The 17521-nt window shown below is 47.6% G+C and overlaps 1 protein-coding gene across 4 annotated transcripts in view; it reads right to left on the minus strand.

Moving 5' to 3' along the window:
- The window catches only part of Arfgap3 (ARF GTPase activating protein 3), a 49668-nt gene extending 34094 nt beyond the window's left edge, over positions 1-15574 (minus strand). For 2 of the 4 annotated variants that reach the window (XM_034517198.2, XM_034517195.2), the window contains exons 1-3: positions 15320-15485; positions 7790-7908; positions 1127-1199 (exon numbers count right to left, since the gene is read on the minus strand). In XM_034517198.2, coding sequence (XP_034373089.1) covers positions 1127-1199; positions 7790-7908; positions 15320-15388 — 261 coding nt within the window. In that variant the 5' untranslated portion in view covers positions 15389-15485. Of the gene's footprint in view, positions 1-1126; positions 1200-7789; positions 7909-15319 lie in introns of all 4 variants that reach the window. The other 2 variants (XM_034517196.2, XM_034517199.2) reach the window with 2 other exon arrangements.
- Between the last annotated feature and the right edge of the window lie 1947 nt (positions 15575-17521).

A 17521-nucleotide genomic window follows, 5' to 3' on the forward strand; every position in this document is an offset into this window, starting at 1 on the left:
GTAATGCTCAAATAACAAGAAGCCCACACAATTGGAAGCCCACACAATTATTATTATTATTATTATTATTATTATTATTATTATTATTATTATTTTGGTTTTTCAAGACAGGATTTCTCTGTGTAGCCCTGGCTGTTCTGGAACTCACTCTGTAGACCAGGCTGGCCTCGAACTCAGAAATCCGCCTGCCTCTGCCTCCCGAGTGCTGGGATTAAAGGCGTGCGCCACCACTGCCCTGCTGTTAACCAATTAACTAACCTAGATATAAGCTGTTACCCAGGGCTGCTCTCGGTACATGTGTGGCCATCAATGGCTCTTATATCTCTCTCTCACTCCTCCTCTTCCTTCCTCTTCTTCCTCTCCTTACTCCTCCTCTTCCTCTCCTTACTTCTCCCACCTTAGCTCCTCCCAACCTGCGGGAAAATATGCCGCTACAGACAACTCCATCCCTGTGTCTAACGCTTGGCTTGTTTTTACCCTCTCATACCCAGCCCCCGTCATTGCCTGTCCCAACGAATCCCCTTCTTCTTTCATGTCTTCTGTTGGCCTTGCCTTTTTGCGTGACCCACTGAGTTTAGCTAGGGGTGTTTGCATAAGCAATGGGTCAGGGCTATTTACTGGAGCTTGAACAATTATCCTGTGGCTATACCACTGAAGAAAATGAACCCTGTCATGCCCCTGCCCCCCAGACACATACACACTAGCTCCACTGGAAAGGTTTCTGGTGTACCACTTGAGACCTAAGTCTCACTAATTGGTGTAAATACACACATTTCCGGTATATGCACAGAGGCTACCCCTTCAAGGGTAAGAATCTCTGTTTGTTTTTAAGCATGTCCGCTCTTCTACAGTCTTGTCTGCTTCCGGTTTCCTTATGGCACTCACGCCACTGTTCTTTCCTCTTTCATCTGCTTCTTCAGCTGTGCTGGAACTTGGCCATGAGAGGAGCCTGATGGTTACCAGATCTTCAGAACCCAACCCAACAGGCCCTCAATTGCTTCTGAACAAACACGCCCCTGGTGCTTCTGCCCACTGAGCCTACAGCTCATCCCACACCCCAAAGCCTCCCAAACATGGCAACTGAACTTCAGTAGAGAAGAGGAAAGGGCAAGTCTGGGGGACTTACAGCATTTGAGTTCCCTCCAACTTGCATGCATCGAAGCTGAAACCACGACCAATTTGAATCCAGCTCTGTGGACCTGGGAGGAACACAAGGATTACAAGATGGGAAACTGTCCTTCTCTGGCATCAAACTGCTAGGTTCCCTCAGGGCTGGGGAGATGGCTCAGAGGTTAAGAGAACTGGGTGTTCTTTCAGAGGTTCTGTGTTCAATTCCCAGCAACCACATGGTGGCTTATAACCATCTGTAATGAGATCCGAAGCCCTCTTCTGGCATGCAGGCACATATACAGGCAGAACACTGTATACATAATAAATAAATAAATCTTAAAAAACAAAACAAAAACCCATTTCCTTGTGCTGTGGGATTTAGGGAATTCTGTATAGTCAGGCATGGTACTGTGCACCTATAATCGATGTAATGTACACAGGCAGAAGCAGAGCCTTGCCAGAGTTCCATGTCACCTTGCTTCAAAGCCTCCAAGGGGTAGGATGGAAGCCTAGGGTAAGCGCTGTGGCTGTGTGCCCCCGTGTGTATGCTTGGTCCTTCAGAGGCCAGAAGAGGGGGTCTGATTCCCTAGAGCTACACACAGTTGTGAGACTCCACACGCGTGCTGGGAACCAAACCTGGGTTCTCTGAAAGAATAGCTAGTGCTTTTAATCACTAAGCCATCTCTCCATCCTCTTCTCTTTTCCTTTAAAATTTATTTTTATTATGTACGTGTATGTCGCATATGTCACATATATGCCTATGGGTTCCCTGAGGATGGGGTCACAGGTGCTTCGTCATCTGATGAGAGTGCTGGGAGCTGAACCTGGGTCTTCTGCAAGAAGAGCAAGTGTTCTTAATTGAGAGCCTTCTCTCAGGTCCTTTTAAGCAGGGCTTTTAAACTGAGCTGACAGGGATTCCCGTGGAGCCCTAGACTCCCAAAACAAAGGATGCAGGTGGTGGAGGCCTGAGCACACCCGCCCCAGCAGGCAGAAGCCTTGGCAGCACTTGCTGTCATAGGAAGAGCCGCTGCCCTGCAGAGTCCTGTAAAGGCCGAGCGCTGAGAAAAATGTGTCCTTGTTTACAATGGTGTTCAGAGATGGAGACGCTGCCGGTATCACGCTAAGGCTCTTCTTTCAAATCTCTTGAGCAGTCACCTGGCTGAGTCTGACAGCCCTGTGAACAGCTCTGCCCAGATGCCGGGCAGGGCCAGGGCAGTCCCAGCAGCTGCTGAGTGCTGGGCCCACGCATTGTGTCTGGTTTGTCTGCACGCACACTCCTAACTTGCTTCATTGGCTGCCGACCAAAGACAGTTTAGAAATTACTTTGTTGGGCTGGAGAGATGGCTCAGTGGTTAAGAGCACTGACTGCTCTTCCAAAAGTCCTGAGTACAATTCCCAGCAACCACATGGTGGCTCATAACCACCTGTAATGGGATCCGATGCCCTCTTCTGGTGTGTCTGAAGACAGCTACAGCGTACTCATGTAAATAAAATAAATAAATCTTAAAAAAAAATAAAGTAAATAAATCTTCAAAAAAAAAAAAAAAAGGAAAAGAAATTACTTTGCCCTTTGTAAGATCACTATCATGAAATTCAACCTAAAAACAAAAACTCCCCTTGGTTAAATATATCATCCATGGCACACAGTTCACAGTGACCATGTGTGAGGGCTACGGCTGTCTGTGTGCCCCTGTGCTCACTCGTCTGTGTGCATGTGTGTGGCTGGCAGGCTGGCAGGGATAGAGGAAGAAGGAAGGGAGGGGCCAGTGCAGGAGCTGCCATGTCTCAGTTGCATACTTGGGGCCACTGAAACTTTTTCACAGTGGGTATTTGTGTTTTCCTTCTGAGCTGGGTCTTTTGAAGTTGTTTAGGTTATTCTTGTGGCTCTAAGTGATCCCCGTGGGCTCCCCAGGGCTAGGGTTCCTTACATGTCCACAGTGCTAGGCTTGGGATGGCTTGTTTGACTGCTTGTTTGATTTTGTCTCTTTCTGTAGTCCTGGCTATCCTGGACTTCACTATGTAGACAAGGCTGGCCTTGAACTCAGCACTGAGCTCCCTGGAGTTTCTCCTATCCACAGCCTAGGCAGCTGCCTTTGGATCAGTGCTTAGTTGTTTTTTGAATCTTCTATACGTGTATGACTCATACCTTTATCTGACTTTAAAAGGCACAAGTCTGAACCTGCACAGGCCCAGAGATCTCGCTGTCCAGGTTCCAGGATGGCCCTCTTCCTACCTGGAACTCTGTGTCTCATAGAGTTTAGCATATGCCTCAGAGGTGAGCAAGAGCACAGGCCAGCTGATAAGGAGGGGACCTGGAAACAGGACAGAACAGCACAAGGCAGAGGGAGGGGCAGCTGTGGGTGGCCTCACACCCGGCCTTTCTATATTCTGGACAGGGTGTGGCACCGTGTATGAACAGCTCATGACCAATCTTGGAAAAACCTTCTCAAAAGTAAATCTGGAAGCTGGGGGCAGGGTGGTGGTACTGGTTGCTCACATCTGTAACCTTGGGAGGCAGAGGAGGGAAGATTACAAGCTCAGGGCAGCATGGACCACAGAGTGAGTTTAAGGCCAGCCCAGGCAATATATGAGAACTTGTCTCGAAATAAAAGTACAGAAAAGCTGGGGACCTAGTTCACTGGTGAAACAGTTACCCAACATGCATTAATGTGGCAGTGTATGCGTACAAGGTCCTCAGCTGTGTCCCAAGGGCATATGCACCCCCCCCACCATACACACATGAAGTTATTCACTTAGCTATAACCACAAACAAAAATTAACTCAAACTGGGCGTGGTGGCATATACCTTTATTCCCAGAATTTGAGAGGCAGGGGTAAATGAATCTCTGTGAGTTTAAGGCCAGCGTAGTCTACATAGCAAGTTCCAGGACAGCCAGGGCTATATAGTGAGGCCCTATCTAAGTAACAAAAACAAAACTCAAAAGGGTCAAAGACATAACTGTGATATTTGAAACCAGAAAACTCTTGGAAAGAACAAGATGAAAACCTATGGCAGTGGGTTTGGTGCATGTACCTTGAGAAGGAGCCAAATGGCATACACTACCTGGACTTCAGGAAAGTTAAAGCAGGTATATCGAAAGATGGAGTTTGGGGCCAGGCAGTGGTGGCGCCTTTAATCCCAGAGTTCAGGTGGCAGAGGCAGGTGGATCTCTGAGTTTGAAACCAGCTTGGTTTACAGAGCAAGTTCCAGGACAGCAAGGACTACACAAGAAAACCCTGTCTCAGAAAAAAAAAGAAAAAGAAAAAGGAAGAAAGAAAGAAAGGAAGAAAGAAGGAAGGAAGCAAGGAAGAAGGGAGGAAGAGTATCAATATATCCATCAGATGGGAGGAAATAATTCCAAATTGTATCTATTATAAGGGATCACTAGATGGCAAACATAAAGAACTCTGAAAGTTCAACACAACGAGCAACCCAATCCAGACCAGGCAAGAACAGGAACAGAAAATCTTCAAAGCAGAAACACAGATGGTCCATAGTGCACCGGAAGATGCTGTGTGCCAATCACTGGGAAACTCATGTCAGAAACATCAGGAAAAACCACCTCATACTCAATGGCTCGTACTAAAAAAACAGAGAGAGAAAAAAGGAGGGAAGGAGGGAGGGAGGGAGGGAGGGAGGGAGGGAGGGAGGGAAGAGGGAGGAAGGAAGGAAAGAAGGGAGAGAGTCTTGACTAAGGGTCTGGCTCAGTAGCAGAATGTCCAGGCAGCATGCATGAGGCCACTGGTTTAGTCTCCAGCACCACAGAAAGAAAAAAAGAGCAGGAACAAGAGGGTGAGGACCAGGAAGAGGAGGAGAGGAAGATGCTACTTGCCGGTGAAGGTGAGCAGAAGTGACTCCTACTGAAGAGAATGCATGGTGGCAGAGTCATTCTGGACAAGGAGGGGCTTCCTCACAAGAGGAGAAATAGAATCACCACCGGAACCACTGACAGCACTTCCGAGTGCTGTCCCCAAGGGAACACTTCAACTGTCTACCCATGGTTGGACAGACATGCCAACCAGCATTTACACTGGGTGTTATTCGGCCTCAGCAAAGGAAGGGGTACAGATTATGAACAATGGACAGTAAGAGTTTGAAGCGAAATGAGCCAGTGCAAAGCAGCCAGCAGCCAACTCTCTCCACATGCACCGTGAAGGCGGGAGGCCGTGACTGCAGGCTCCTGGGCTCAAGCCCTTGGTCCCAGCTGGTGGATCTGTCTGGAAGGTTATGGCACCTTAGGAGGTGGAGCCTTGCTGGATGTCAGTGAGGGAGGCTTTAAATTCTTAGAGCCTTGCCCCTCTTCCTGACCTCTTTCTCTGCTTCCTGGCTGTTCAGCTGACCTCATTTTCTGCTGTGTTTTTTTTTTAAGAAAACTATTATGGATTCTCCCTTCAGAACCCTGAGTCAAAATTAACTCTGATTAAGTTGCTTTTGGATATGTGTTTTATCACAGGAACATATTGAAAACTATAACATGAAGATATTAAGTTAGGCAAATCATAAACAGGGCAGTGGTGGTGCACGCCTTTAATCCCAGGCACTCAGGAGGCAGAGGCAGGTAGATCTCTGTGGGTTTGAGGACAGCCTGGTCTACAGAGTGAGTTCCAGCACAGCCAGATCTATACAGAGATACACTGTCTTAAAAAACATATTATTATTATTATTATTATTATTATTATTATACTCAAAGACACAACAAGTATACAATGGCACATTCCATTCTAAACATTCTGGAATCAGAATCTTAGACAGAAGATGACTGATATTTTGAAACAAGGAAGAATACTCAAAGCAACTTCCTTTTCTTAGTAACTACCTATGCAGTTAGCTGGCTACACGATGCCCTCAGGTAGGGCTGGAGAGATGGCTCTGTGGCCAGGGGTGCTTACTGCTCTTGCAGAGGAACTGAGTTCAGTTCCCAGAATTCACATGACACACAACTTCCTGCAACTTCAGCTCTAGGAGATTGAAAGGTGTCTGCTGGCCTCCAAAGGTAAACACACATGCACACGCGCGCGCGCGCGCGCACACACACACACACAAACACACACACAAACATTCCTACCCATCCACAGACAGACATACAGACATGCATATACCAACATACCCACAGACAAACAGACATGCACATACCCACCCACCGACACACGTACATACCTATCCACTCACAGACACACACACACACACACACACACACACACACAGACACACATACACACACACACATTTTTAAAAATTGAAGACAGAAGATGTTATAGCCATCACTGTATAGTTTCCATGTTGTCATATAAAAAGTGTCATTGCCTTTGTTTTTTTCATACAGGGACAAATGCTACTTTATGGTAGTCACACTGTGACAATATTCCTTAAGTTAAAACAACAACAAGAAAGCATCCCACAGTTCTTTCCCAGAGGAGGACCAGGGACACAGGCCAGCTGCTGGAGGAAGTGGCACTGACAGAGGCCTGAGTCCCTGGGATGACCTGCAGAAGGCGCCCTCACAAGGCCCAGGCAGCTGCTGCACACCTTGCTGGGCCTCTGGTCTGACTCCAGCCCTCTGCCCATTTATTATTTCTCTTCACCTCACTTCAGAGGCTCTTTCCCTCCGTCCTTTCTCTGGAGTCCACAGTGTGGGAAGAGGAAGGACATTTCCTCACTGGAGTGGCCAATAGAGCCCAAGCTCTTGGTAAAGAGGGAAGAAAGGTCTTCCTATATAAACATGTGACATCACCAGCAAAGAGCTGGACAAACACATCTGCTCAGGCTTTGCCCTGCTAGTGTCAGTGAGTGGGGATGGGAGCTGGAGGAGGATGCTGGGTGCCACACCTGGATGAGGTGGCCTCCATCCTTCATGTGAACTCTCAACCTTGTGTGTGTGTACTGGAAGTCCCTTCTCTCTCCAGTGTGTACTTTAATTTCTTAGAAGGCACTGGAGGGAAAGGAACTGTTCCTTTGAGACCTCCCATCTGACTTTGTCTTTAACACCAGAGCTTTATTTCTCCCACAAGATCTTCACAGAGGCCCAAGAAGAAAATGGCCTATTTTCCCATGTCACTAGATGGTGCAAGAGTTACCCCTGACCCCCAGATTACGGTTATCTGTCATTTTGCTGATATCAAGTCAACAGCAATAGAAAAGGGAGAACACCGATGTTCACGGTTAACTTGCTTTTCTTTCTTTTTAATTATTCATATATTTTATGAGAATGAATGTCATCTGCATGAACATCTATCTGCACAGCAGAAGAGGGCATCAGATGCCATGGGATATAGTTGTAGATGGTTGTGAGTGCTGGGGACTGAACACAGGACCTCTGGAGCAGCCTTTCTCCAACCCTATTGGTGGTTCATTTTCATTGCCTACTTGACTGGCTTCAGCATCACACTGGAAAGCAAACACTGAATGTGCCTGTCAGGGAGTTTCCGGGCAGGCTTAATTGAGGAAGGCCCACCCTGAACATGGGCTGCACCATCCCCAGTCTGGGGAAATGAACTGAACCCCAGCATCCAGATTTGTCCCTGACTTGGATGCTATGGGGGCAGTCATTTCACTCCTCCTGCTGTGGTGGACCACGCCTTCAAACTGTGAGCCAAACTAACCCTTTCTCCTTTAAATTACTCCTGAGGAGACAGGTACTGAAGACATCCATGTAACAGACGGCGGGGAGTGTTCACTTACCGAATAAAACTCAAGTGAACCCCAAGCGACCGGTGTGATCCCGAGCAGTCGATGCAGAGAAACACCCCATAGCTTATGCTCGCCCAGCTGGGATTTTTGGCACCGCAGTCAAAACACACCTGAACGAACAAACATTCATTAGACTTGGCAGGGGACTAACTGGCATTAGCAGGTGACTCACTCAGGGGGCTAGAGTACAAGGCTGATGTGGAGGCCGAGGCGCTCAGCTGTCACACTTTTAAGCCAATGTGTCACCCAGAAGCTGGAGGAAACTCTCAGTCCACAGAGTGCTGGCCTTGCAGACATGAAAACCTGTGGTCCATCCCTAGGACTCCCTAGGGCCCCTGGGGGAGGGGGAGCAGACAGCTGGCAGTGGTTGCATACTGCAAGGTAGGCAGAGGCAGGCAGATCATTTACCAAGTTCCAAGCCAGTGAGAGAACCTACCTCAGATAAATAAGGTGAATGGCATCGGGGAACGACAGCTGAGACTTGTCTTCTGGCCTCCACACACGTGTACACATGTGCTTATATACCAGCATGCATGTGCCCATGCATCCACACAGACATACATACACAGAAAGAGGAAGCATGTCACCTAGCTTTCCAAAACTCTCAAATTTTTTATTATAATAATGATCTAAAACTACAGTAATTAGAGTAAGAAGAATATAGATCCACTTCAAACACTGCTGTCTTGGAACACTCAGTAGGGACCCTTAGCACATAAACTTATGCCTGTGAGGAATACAGATCTGCTGGGACACTGTCCCACACCATCACCCGGGCAGCGGCTGTATCCTACACAGCAGGCTCCTGGGTGTGAGTCTTCTCTCTCTGTCAGATACCCAGTCACCCCCACCTCCTAAGAGTCACGTCCTCACACAATCCCTGCTTCACTTTACCAGGGTGCCTTATGAGGAGGCGGGAGGAATCATCTACCACTTTTGAGATTAGGCTAAGGCACCACAGCCTCCTTGCCCTGGGTCACTACCTCTTGGGAGAAACCAGCTATGGTTTCTGAAGGAGATGAGGCCAGCCCTGGGCAAAGGCTCAAGTGCTGAGGCCCTATGGAACCGCCTGTGGAGAGTGGAGGCCTGCCCACACCACACTGCTCAAATGACTGTTGCTGTGTCACAGACAGGATATGCCTAGCTAGCTAAGTCGATTCCCACTCCTAAAGTCACCCACGTGGGTGAAGATGCTAAGTTTGGAGGGTTTCTCCAGTGCTCCTCTCTGAAACACAACACTTTGAGAACTATTAGATACCCAAGTAGCCACGGCAGTGTCCTCTGCTCTGTAGTACTGAGAACCCCTGCAGGGCTGGGCCTTTCCTGTAACCTGCTTTCTCTGTTAGCACAGGTGCTTAGTGCTGGCTGAACAGCTCTGAGGATTCAGCTCCCACGGACCTTGACCCCGCAGTTCTTCCTAAGCGCTCAGTAAACCTTTGTAAGCCAAGTTAATAAAGGCGCACCAATTATTGCCAGCTCACAACCTGCCAGCAGACCCTTCAACTACGATGAGAGAAAACACTTGCTAGGCCACGCAGAGGGCTCAGTGGGTAAAGGTGCTTGCAGCCAAGCTTTGATGACCTGAGTTCAATTCTTAGATCTTACATAATAGAAGAAATGAATCCCTTAAGTTGTCCTCTTACCACACAAGCAGGCCATGGAATGCACACACACCATGGTACTCATGGAACCCTGTCCACCACAAAATACATACACACCACAAAGTACATACATACATACATACATAGTGCCTTCCACAGACTTTAATTTCAATATTTATAGTTAACTCAAGTCAGAATAGCAATTACAAAATTACAAAACAGGAGATTTGTCATTTTTTTCAGAACCCTTCTCACTCTAGATACAGTTTATAAAGCAAAAGGTACCCTCAGGAAAGAGCTGCTTCTGGTCTTGGGAAAGGAAAAACTACAAGCTGCTAAAAGCCATCACCAGGCAGGTTCAGGCTGACCTGCGAGAGCTGGTGTGGAGTGACACTGGACAGAGAGAACAGCTGGCCAGTGACTCACTGTGGTGTTCTCTGACTGCCGGCTACGTGTCAGACACTGTGACAGGAGCCAAGGTACAAAGGCGTGGATGCCATCATAGACTCGAGCGGTGCATACTGAGACCCAGTGTCTGCCAGACCACGTGAGGGCCTATGGAGTGTTCACTTCGTGGGGAGACACAGACACAGACACAGACACAGACACAGACACAGACACAGACACAGACACAGACACAGACAGTGCTTGGGCACCAACTCTGGAAGTAAGAAGCTTCTCAGAGGGGACACTGCTGCTCACCTGACTTTACTGTGCACTTCGTATTCTGTGCTGTCCTTGGCACAAATCTGCCCCTCGGCACCCACTGGTCCAGTGGGAGAGACAACTCATTATGTGATCTTAGGACTTTAGGTTAGCATCTAAAACACAGTGTCTTATGCAGGGTCAAAGCCGGGACGCAGCAGAGGTTTGCTGTGCACAGTCTAGGGCAGGCAGGCTGAGCATCAAGTCTGAGTGGTCACTACAGGGAAGGGGACACAGAACGGGGTCTGCTCTATTGTGACAGGTGATCCCAAACAGAAACTATGGTCTCCTAAGGAGAATTCGGTTTGCAGAAGGGGAAAGAGAAACAGCTTTTAGCTGACAGGGAGCAGCTAATAATTCACAAAACCTGAAGGAAAGGGTTTATCATCTCAGCAGCCTCACTGACTGCGACACCTGGGAGATTTCCGCCGCCTTGGCGGGCTTGTGGCAGGTTGAACATTCTGCAGTTCTGTGTTGACATTCTTGATGCTTTTCAAATGAGGGCGTAAGCTCTCCGTTTTCTGCATCTGACAAATTAACCGCTGGCTTTTGCCGTATTTTGGAGAGAATAAGGAATTAATCAAGCATCACAGTTGAGAAGCAGGAACGGGAGATGGAATGGTAGGGCATGCCTGGGAAGTGGAGGCAGGAGGATCAGGAGTTCAAGGTTGTCTTTAGCTACACAGAGCACAAGCGGCCAGCCTGGGATACCTGAAACCTTATTTCAGAACAAAACGAAAACAAGAAACGTAGGAAGTGGATGTTTCTCCCATGTTAGCACATCAGCATAAAGTCCTTAATCTACTTCTGAAAATGAATTTAAGTGTTTTGCCTATATGTGTATCTGTACACCACATATGTGTCTGGTGTTCATAGACACCAGAAGAGGGCATTGGATCCTCAGGAGCTGGAGTTATGGATGGTTGTCAGTAACCATGTGGGTGCCAGGAAACCAAGCCCAGGTCCTTTGTTGGAGACATAAGTTCTCTTAACCACTGAGCCATCTTTCTAGTCTCCCCCATCTACTTTTTTTAAAATTTATTTTGGGTTAGAGAGATGGCTCAACAGTTAAGAGCACTGACTGCTCTTCCAGAGGTCTTGAGTTCAATTCCCAGCAACCACATGGTGACTCACAACCATCTGTAATGGGATCTGATGCACTGCACTCTTCTGGTGTGTCTGAAGATAGCTACAGTGTACTCATATGAAAATAAATATTTTTAAAACTTTTATTTTGTTTCTAATTGTGTGTGTGTGTGTGTGTGTGTGTGTGTGTGTGTGTGTGGCGGCTGCCCTCTGAGTCCAGAGGCATGCCCCCTAGAATTGGGATTACAAGCAGTGGTGAGCTCACTCTAGTCCTTTGCAAAGGCAGCACATGCTCTTCACCGCTGCTCCACCTCTCCAGCCCCTACTGCAGGCTCCCTGAAGGCATGTGCCAGGTGGATACCTCCAGTGTGAGAGTCCTCAGTGCCTCACACAGCACTGGAACCAATGGGTGCTGAACAACTCGAGGAGCAGCCCAGTACAGAAAGCAAGCCTTCCATTCAAGCAGACTGTCATCAGATCCAAGGGAACAGACAGTGAATTTCAAATAAAAGTAAATCCAGCTGCTTTCCTTTTGCCTTTTCTTTTTTTAAAAAGAATTACTTATTTTATGTATATGAGTACACCGTAGCTGTCTTCAGACACACCAACCAGAAAGGGCATCAGATCCATTACAGATGGTTGTGAACCACTACATGGTTGCTGGGATTTGAACTCAGGACCTCTGGAAGAGCAGTCAGCTTGGTTAACCGCTGAGCCATCTCTCCAGCCCTCCTTTTGCTTTGCCTTTTCTGACAATGTATTTTAAGTTCCTTTTTTTTGTTGTTTTGTTTCTGTTTTAACAACCTCTCCCCCTGTTTAGACAGGGTCTCCTGTAACTCAGCCTGGAGTGCACTGGTTCTGTAGCTGTGGGTAACTTTAAGCCCCAATCCTCCTGCCTTTCCCTCCAGGTGCTGGAAGTAAGTGTGAAGCACGGTATCACGGGTCCAGCCCTATTAAAGCAAACAGTTTACTCAGAGAGCATGTCCTTACAACCCCAGATGAGGCTTTACATAGCGTACTGATTTTTTTTTAAATTTCCATTTGTGAAAAAACCTTGTTATATGGTCTAGCTTTGAATTTGGCAATCCTCCTGCCTCAACTTAAGCATTTTAAAAGTGCTGTTAAGCCAGGCATGATGACTGGATGGCTTGAAGCTATCCTCATCTTGTCATTTTTTTCATTCAGAAAGCTGTGGCAGGGATTGCAAAATTTGAGGTCAGCTTAGGGTTACATAGTGAGTTCAAAGCTGGCAAAACGAAAAACAAAACAAACAAACAAACAAACAAAACCCCAAAAACCTGAAGGTATAGCTCAATGGTAAACAAGGCCGTGGGTTCAAACCCCAGCACTACACTAGAATGGTGGTGGTTATTGTTGCTCAGTCCTTCTAGTCATTAAAATGAGTTCTCACCAGCAGGGCATGGTAGGGCAGGCCTTTCATCCCAGCACTGCGGAGGCAGAGACAAGGCAGGCAAATCTCTGTGAGTTTGAGGTTAGCCTGGTCTACAGAGTGGGTTCCAGGACATCTAGGGATACTTAGAGGAACCCCATCTCAAAAAAACAAAAACAAGTTTTTTCAGGTCAAAGCCATCCAATCAGCAATGGCTTTGAGCCAGGACCATAAAGGAAAGCCAATGCCATGAGACATGACCAGAAGCTACTTTGGAATCTTGCTTTAGAAATCATATCATAGGAGAGATGGCTTAGTGGTTAAGAGAACTGACTGCTCTTCCAGAAGTCCTGAGTTCAATTCCCAGCACTCACATGGTGGTTCACAACCATCTATAATGGGATCCAAAGCCCTCTTCTGGTGTATCTGAAGACAGCTATAGTATACTCATATATTTAAAATAAATAATTAAAAAAAAAGGAATCATATTACACAACATAAAGTTTCCATAGGTGTGCTCTTCAGAATAAAATATATATGTATATATATATATATATATATATATATATATATATATGTGTGTGTGTGTGTGTGTATGTATATATATATATATATATGCTACATTCATGTAGATAAGAGTCCAACCAGGCTTTCCTGTGCGTGCATGTGTGTGCGTGTGTGTGTGTATGTGTGTATGTGTGTGTATGTGTTTATATTTTGAGGCAGGTCTCACTTTGTAACACATACTAATCAAAAAACCACTACATATCCCAAGCTGGTATTCAACTATTGGAAATTCTACTGCCTCAGTTTCTTCCAAGTGCTGGGATTATATAGATATGTACCGTCACGGCCAGCTGGACAATAATTTCAATTTTTTGAGAGACAGTCTAATGTAGTCTAAGGCTGCCCCAGAACTCCTGTTCTTCTTGCTTTCACATCCCAAGTGCTGGGATTACACCATGTGCTACCACACTCAACTACATTTTAATATGCAAGCAAGCCCACATGGGTTCCTTAAAGGTGTCTCCTGGTATTGATGACACTGACTTCTTATTTAAAAGGAGCGTCTTCCCTTTTTGCTGTTGCTTCTTGCTTTTTGTTTTGTTATTTGGCAGTGGCTTCTTGATACATTCAAAAGGGATACATATTGGTGTGGTTCACAGAGAAAGTAGTAGCATATGTATTTTTCCCACCCTGCCAGCTGTAGATCGCTTCTTGTGTGGTAACAAGCAAGTCCTTGCTACACACAGATCAATCTAAATTTGAAAAAAAAAAATCAAGAAAATAGTAAAGCAACAGACACTGAACTGTGCCTGGAAGCCAGATCTTCTTTCTTATACCAACCTAACATTATCACTGCCACTTAACCATCTCCTTCATCATAAGGCTATAAAAACCTAGGGCTCCCTTCCACCATCAAGACATAAAATGCCTGAATTTTGTGATGTGCTACAACTTTCTATGCCAGCCATTCAGGACTCTGTAATCATGGTTGTGCCTGTTAACAGATGGTTCCTCAGAGGTGAAGGTGGACACCATATGGAACTTGGAGAAGGGTGGGGAGAGTCTACAGTGACACGACAGCCCTTTGTACTCCTCGGGTTCCACCCAACTTCGTCATCGTAAGGAAGTGGTCACCTTAACCCTGTGTATCATAACAACACTGCCAGCCACATGCTAAAAGTTATGAGGCCCAGTGGCTGGGGGGGGGGGGGGGGGGGGCCCCATAAGGGAAAGGAAAATTGTAGGGGCAGATCTCAACCTCCAGAGGGATAAAAGTGAACTTTAGGGAGCCTCCTTGGGAACACAGAAAGCTGGCAACCAGGGCAGAGAACCTTAGCTTTACTGGATTGGGAAACAGTCCACCAAAAGACAATGGTGACAAAGATCCAACAGGTCCCCAGCCCTGAAGAACACTCAAGACAAGGTCCATGGTGGGGAGAAGTCCTTCTTTCCCAGAACCTAGTACTAGAGTTCTGACCCCTAGACACTCACACCTCTGGGTCTAGTTGGCTGTAATATTCATCCTTAGCTCACAGAGGCTAGAAGGAGTGAACTATGCCTCTCCAGCTTTCTCAGAGCCCAACTATACAATCAACGGGCACACTTCCACTGTCTGTTCCCTCCACCCCACCATGTCTGTGCTTTTGGGTCAAGGTTCTCTGATCTCTAGACCTAGGCACCCCTAGATGCTATGAACTAGCCTTCTCTCTGAGCCCCCAGGTAGTCTGGCTCTGATCCTGGATACTCCTAGAGGACCATACCCCAGTCCTTTCCCTGCCTCGAGATGCACTGGTCTCCTGTCCCAGATGTCCATGCCCCAGTCTTCTGTCTATCCCCAGGTGCTCTGGCCTCTGGTGGCGGACACCCCAACTATCCATGTCCCAGCCCTCCCTGTGACCCCAGGAGCTCTGCCCTCGGATGGTTGACATGTCACATGTCTATGCCCCAGTCCTCTCTGTGACCCCAGGCTCTCTGCCTTTTGGTCCTAGACATCCTCCAGATGCCCATGTCCCTGCGTACCAGAGCCTCTGGCTAGGTGCTCCCAGACACAGTACTCTGTCGCTAAGCCCCTGGTGTGCGCCCCCTCTTCCGCCCCTTGCTGACGAAGGTTGGGGAGCGGCGGCTGCCAGGCCCACAGTGCGACGTGTCACAGGCCGGGCGGCTCCTCCCACGGCCGCGGCCACACCGGGGTCCAGAGGGCCGCGGAGTCCCGAGCCCGACTGCGACCGTTACCTTGTTCGTGGGCACCGAGCGCAGGCGCTTGAAGATAGCCAAGATGTCCTGCTTGCTGGGGTCCCCCATAGTCACCGAGAACCGAGGTGAAGCAGTCCCCGACAACAGGGAAGAGACAAGGAGAAGCGGTTGCCGCCTCCCGGAGACCGAGGGGCGGGGCTGCGCGTGACGACAGACCCCGCCCCCGCCGCGCCCAGGCTCCGCCCACAGCCCACGAGCGGGCGCACGCGCCGTTCTCCTTCACTCCGAAGGTCCAGCAGAGCCACTGGTTTCTCTAGATTCCAACTTCGAAGTCGGGCGCGGCAGGCGCATGCGCGGACGCTCGTACAACTCCACGCTTCCTCTACCCCTCCGCAGTCCTTCCCCAGATCTCAGCGTTAGTCTGGGTCCTGCAGTGTGGGGTAGAAACCCCAGGCTTTGTGCAGAGAGCACCAGGCTTATCCACCGGACTCGCCAGCATACCGTTGCCGGCCCACACCTATCTCTCAGGATGGCAGAGTCGGCGGGTCCCAGCCTTATGGATCCTGCAGAGTAATGGTGTTTGTACTCTTTCTCAGCTAAAGCCAAGCCCTGAATGAAAATCTATAAGAAACTGCTGTCTCATTTTCTCTCTCCTATCTGTGAAACCCAGGCTAGCCTAGAGCCCACCGTGTAGTCCCAGGCTGAACTTTAACTGGAGATCTTCCTGCTGCTCAGATTACAGATCAGCAACAAGCCATACCGTCTTGTAATTATAAATTGTTCTGTTAATGGAGAGAGACTGCTTTGCCTCTAGGCAACAAGTTCTGTTAGGGTTAGAACTGAGGCGTCTAGAAAGACCAGAAACATGTCTGTGTTTAGTGCTTGGGACTCCATCTAAACCTTGGACAACATTAGTAGCTGGAAGGCTTTGGGAGCAGGTGCCTCTTTTATAGGGTTCAGGGAGGAGCAGCTGGCAAACATGGCCTTAGGTAGAGCATAATAGAAGAAAAACAGGTTTTGGTGTCAAGTGCAGTGCCCCAGCTTCTGTCCCAGTTCAACTTGCTGCTTCCCAGCTAGGCCGCTTTAAGCACTTCCTAGCATTCACCTGTATAAAGGAGTCGGAGATGAAATATGTTGACCAGAGCAGCACTGCAGCTTCAGGGATGTTCTGGAAAGGGCCTTGGTGTTAAGTTGGGACCTCACATAGGCCACTGAAAGGACGGGAACTGGCATGAGACACACAAAGTTCTCAGCACAAAGATTTGCCAGAGTGACAAATAAAAAGGGCAGGAAATAAGAGACAAAGACGGGAGATAGAGCAAGAGGAAGAAGGGAAAAGAAGAAGGGAGAGGGGGAAGAGTTATTTGCCCCAGAGGGACAAAGGGCTGCTTCTGGATGGCAGTTTATAAAGGCAAAAGGGGAAATCCCTTTAGGATAAGTTTGATTGGGCATGTTAATTAGGTGAACTGGGGGGGGGGGCACATTTTGATAGCTGGACCTTGATAGCCTCAGGAAGTGGACAAATATGGTAACAGACCTTGGTGGCTAGCTTTAGGAATGTAATCTAACAGTTTTTAGCAAGAAGAGAAAGAGGAAGGGCAAGACCTGCCAGTGCCATGTTTTGTCATGCTCAGGCCTGCTAGATCCCTTCAGGCTGTGTATTCATCAACCCAGAGCTGGGCCTTTTCCAAGGTTAGGAAATGTGGAGTTTTCAGGAATAGCACATTGATTTTGCAGACAACCCTCACCATTTGAAGGATCTTCCTATCTTCATTCAAAATATATATCTGGGTAATTCGTAGGAGTTAGGAAAACAGCTATTCCGGTATGGTCATGTGAGCTTTTTTAATCTCTGGATTTGAGAAGTGGAAGCAGGAGGCTCAGGAATTCAAGGTTATCTTTGGCTACATAGTGAATTTGAGGCAGGCCTGAAGTTCATGAGACCCTAGATAAATTTAAAAAGAGAAACCATGACCCCACCCCTTCTGCTGTTTAGGCTGAGATTTAAATGTGATGGATCCAAGGAAGTATCAGGATTAGAAACTAAGGCATCAGGTCACTTTCCCAGTTGTACACACAGTGCTGTTGAAAGGTGTCCATCTTTGAATCAGCCAGCTTCACTGCATGTTTATGTTGTAGCTTTGACTCCCTCCAACCCTTATTTGTAAGCTTTATAAGAGCTTCATGGGGAAAATGTCCTAAAAGGCACTTTCACATTCACTTTGACTTGAAAGGGAAATA

The sequence above is a fragment of the Arvicanthis niloticus genome, chromosome 13 (genome assembly GCF_011762505.2).
Source record: "Arvicanthis niloticus isolate mArvNil1 chromosome 13, mArvNil1.pat.X, whole genome shotgun sequence".
NCBI lineage: Eukaryota > Metazoa > Chordata > Mammalia > Rodentia > Muridae > Arvicanthis > Arvicanthis niloticus.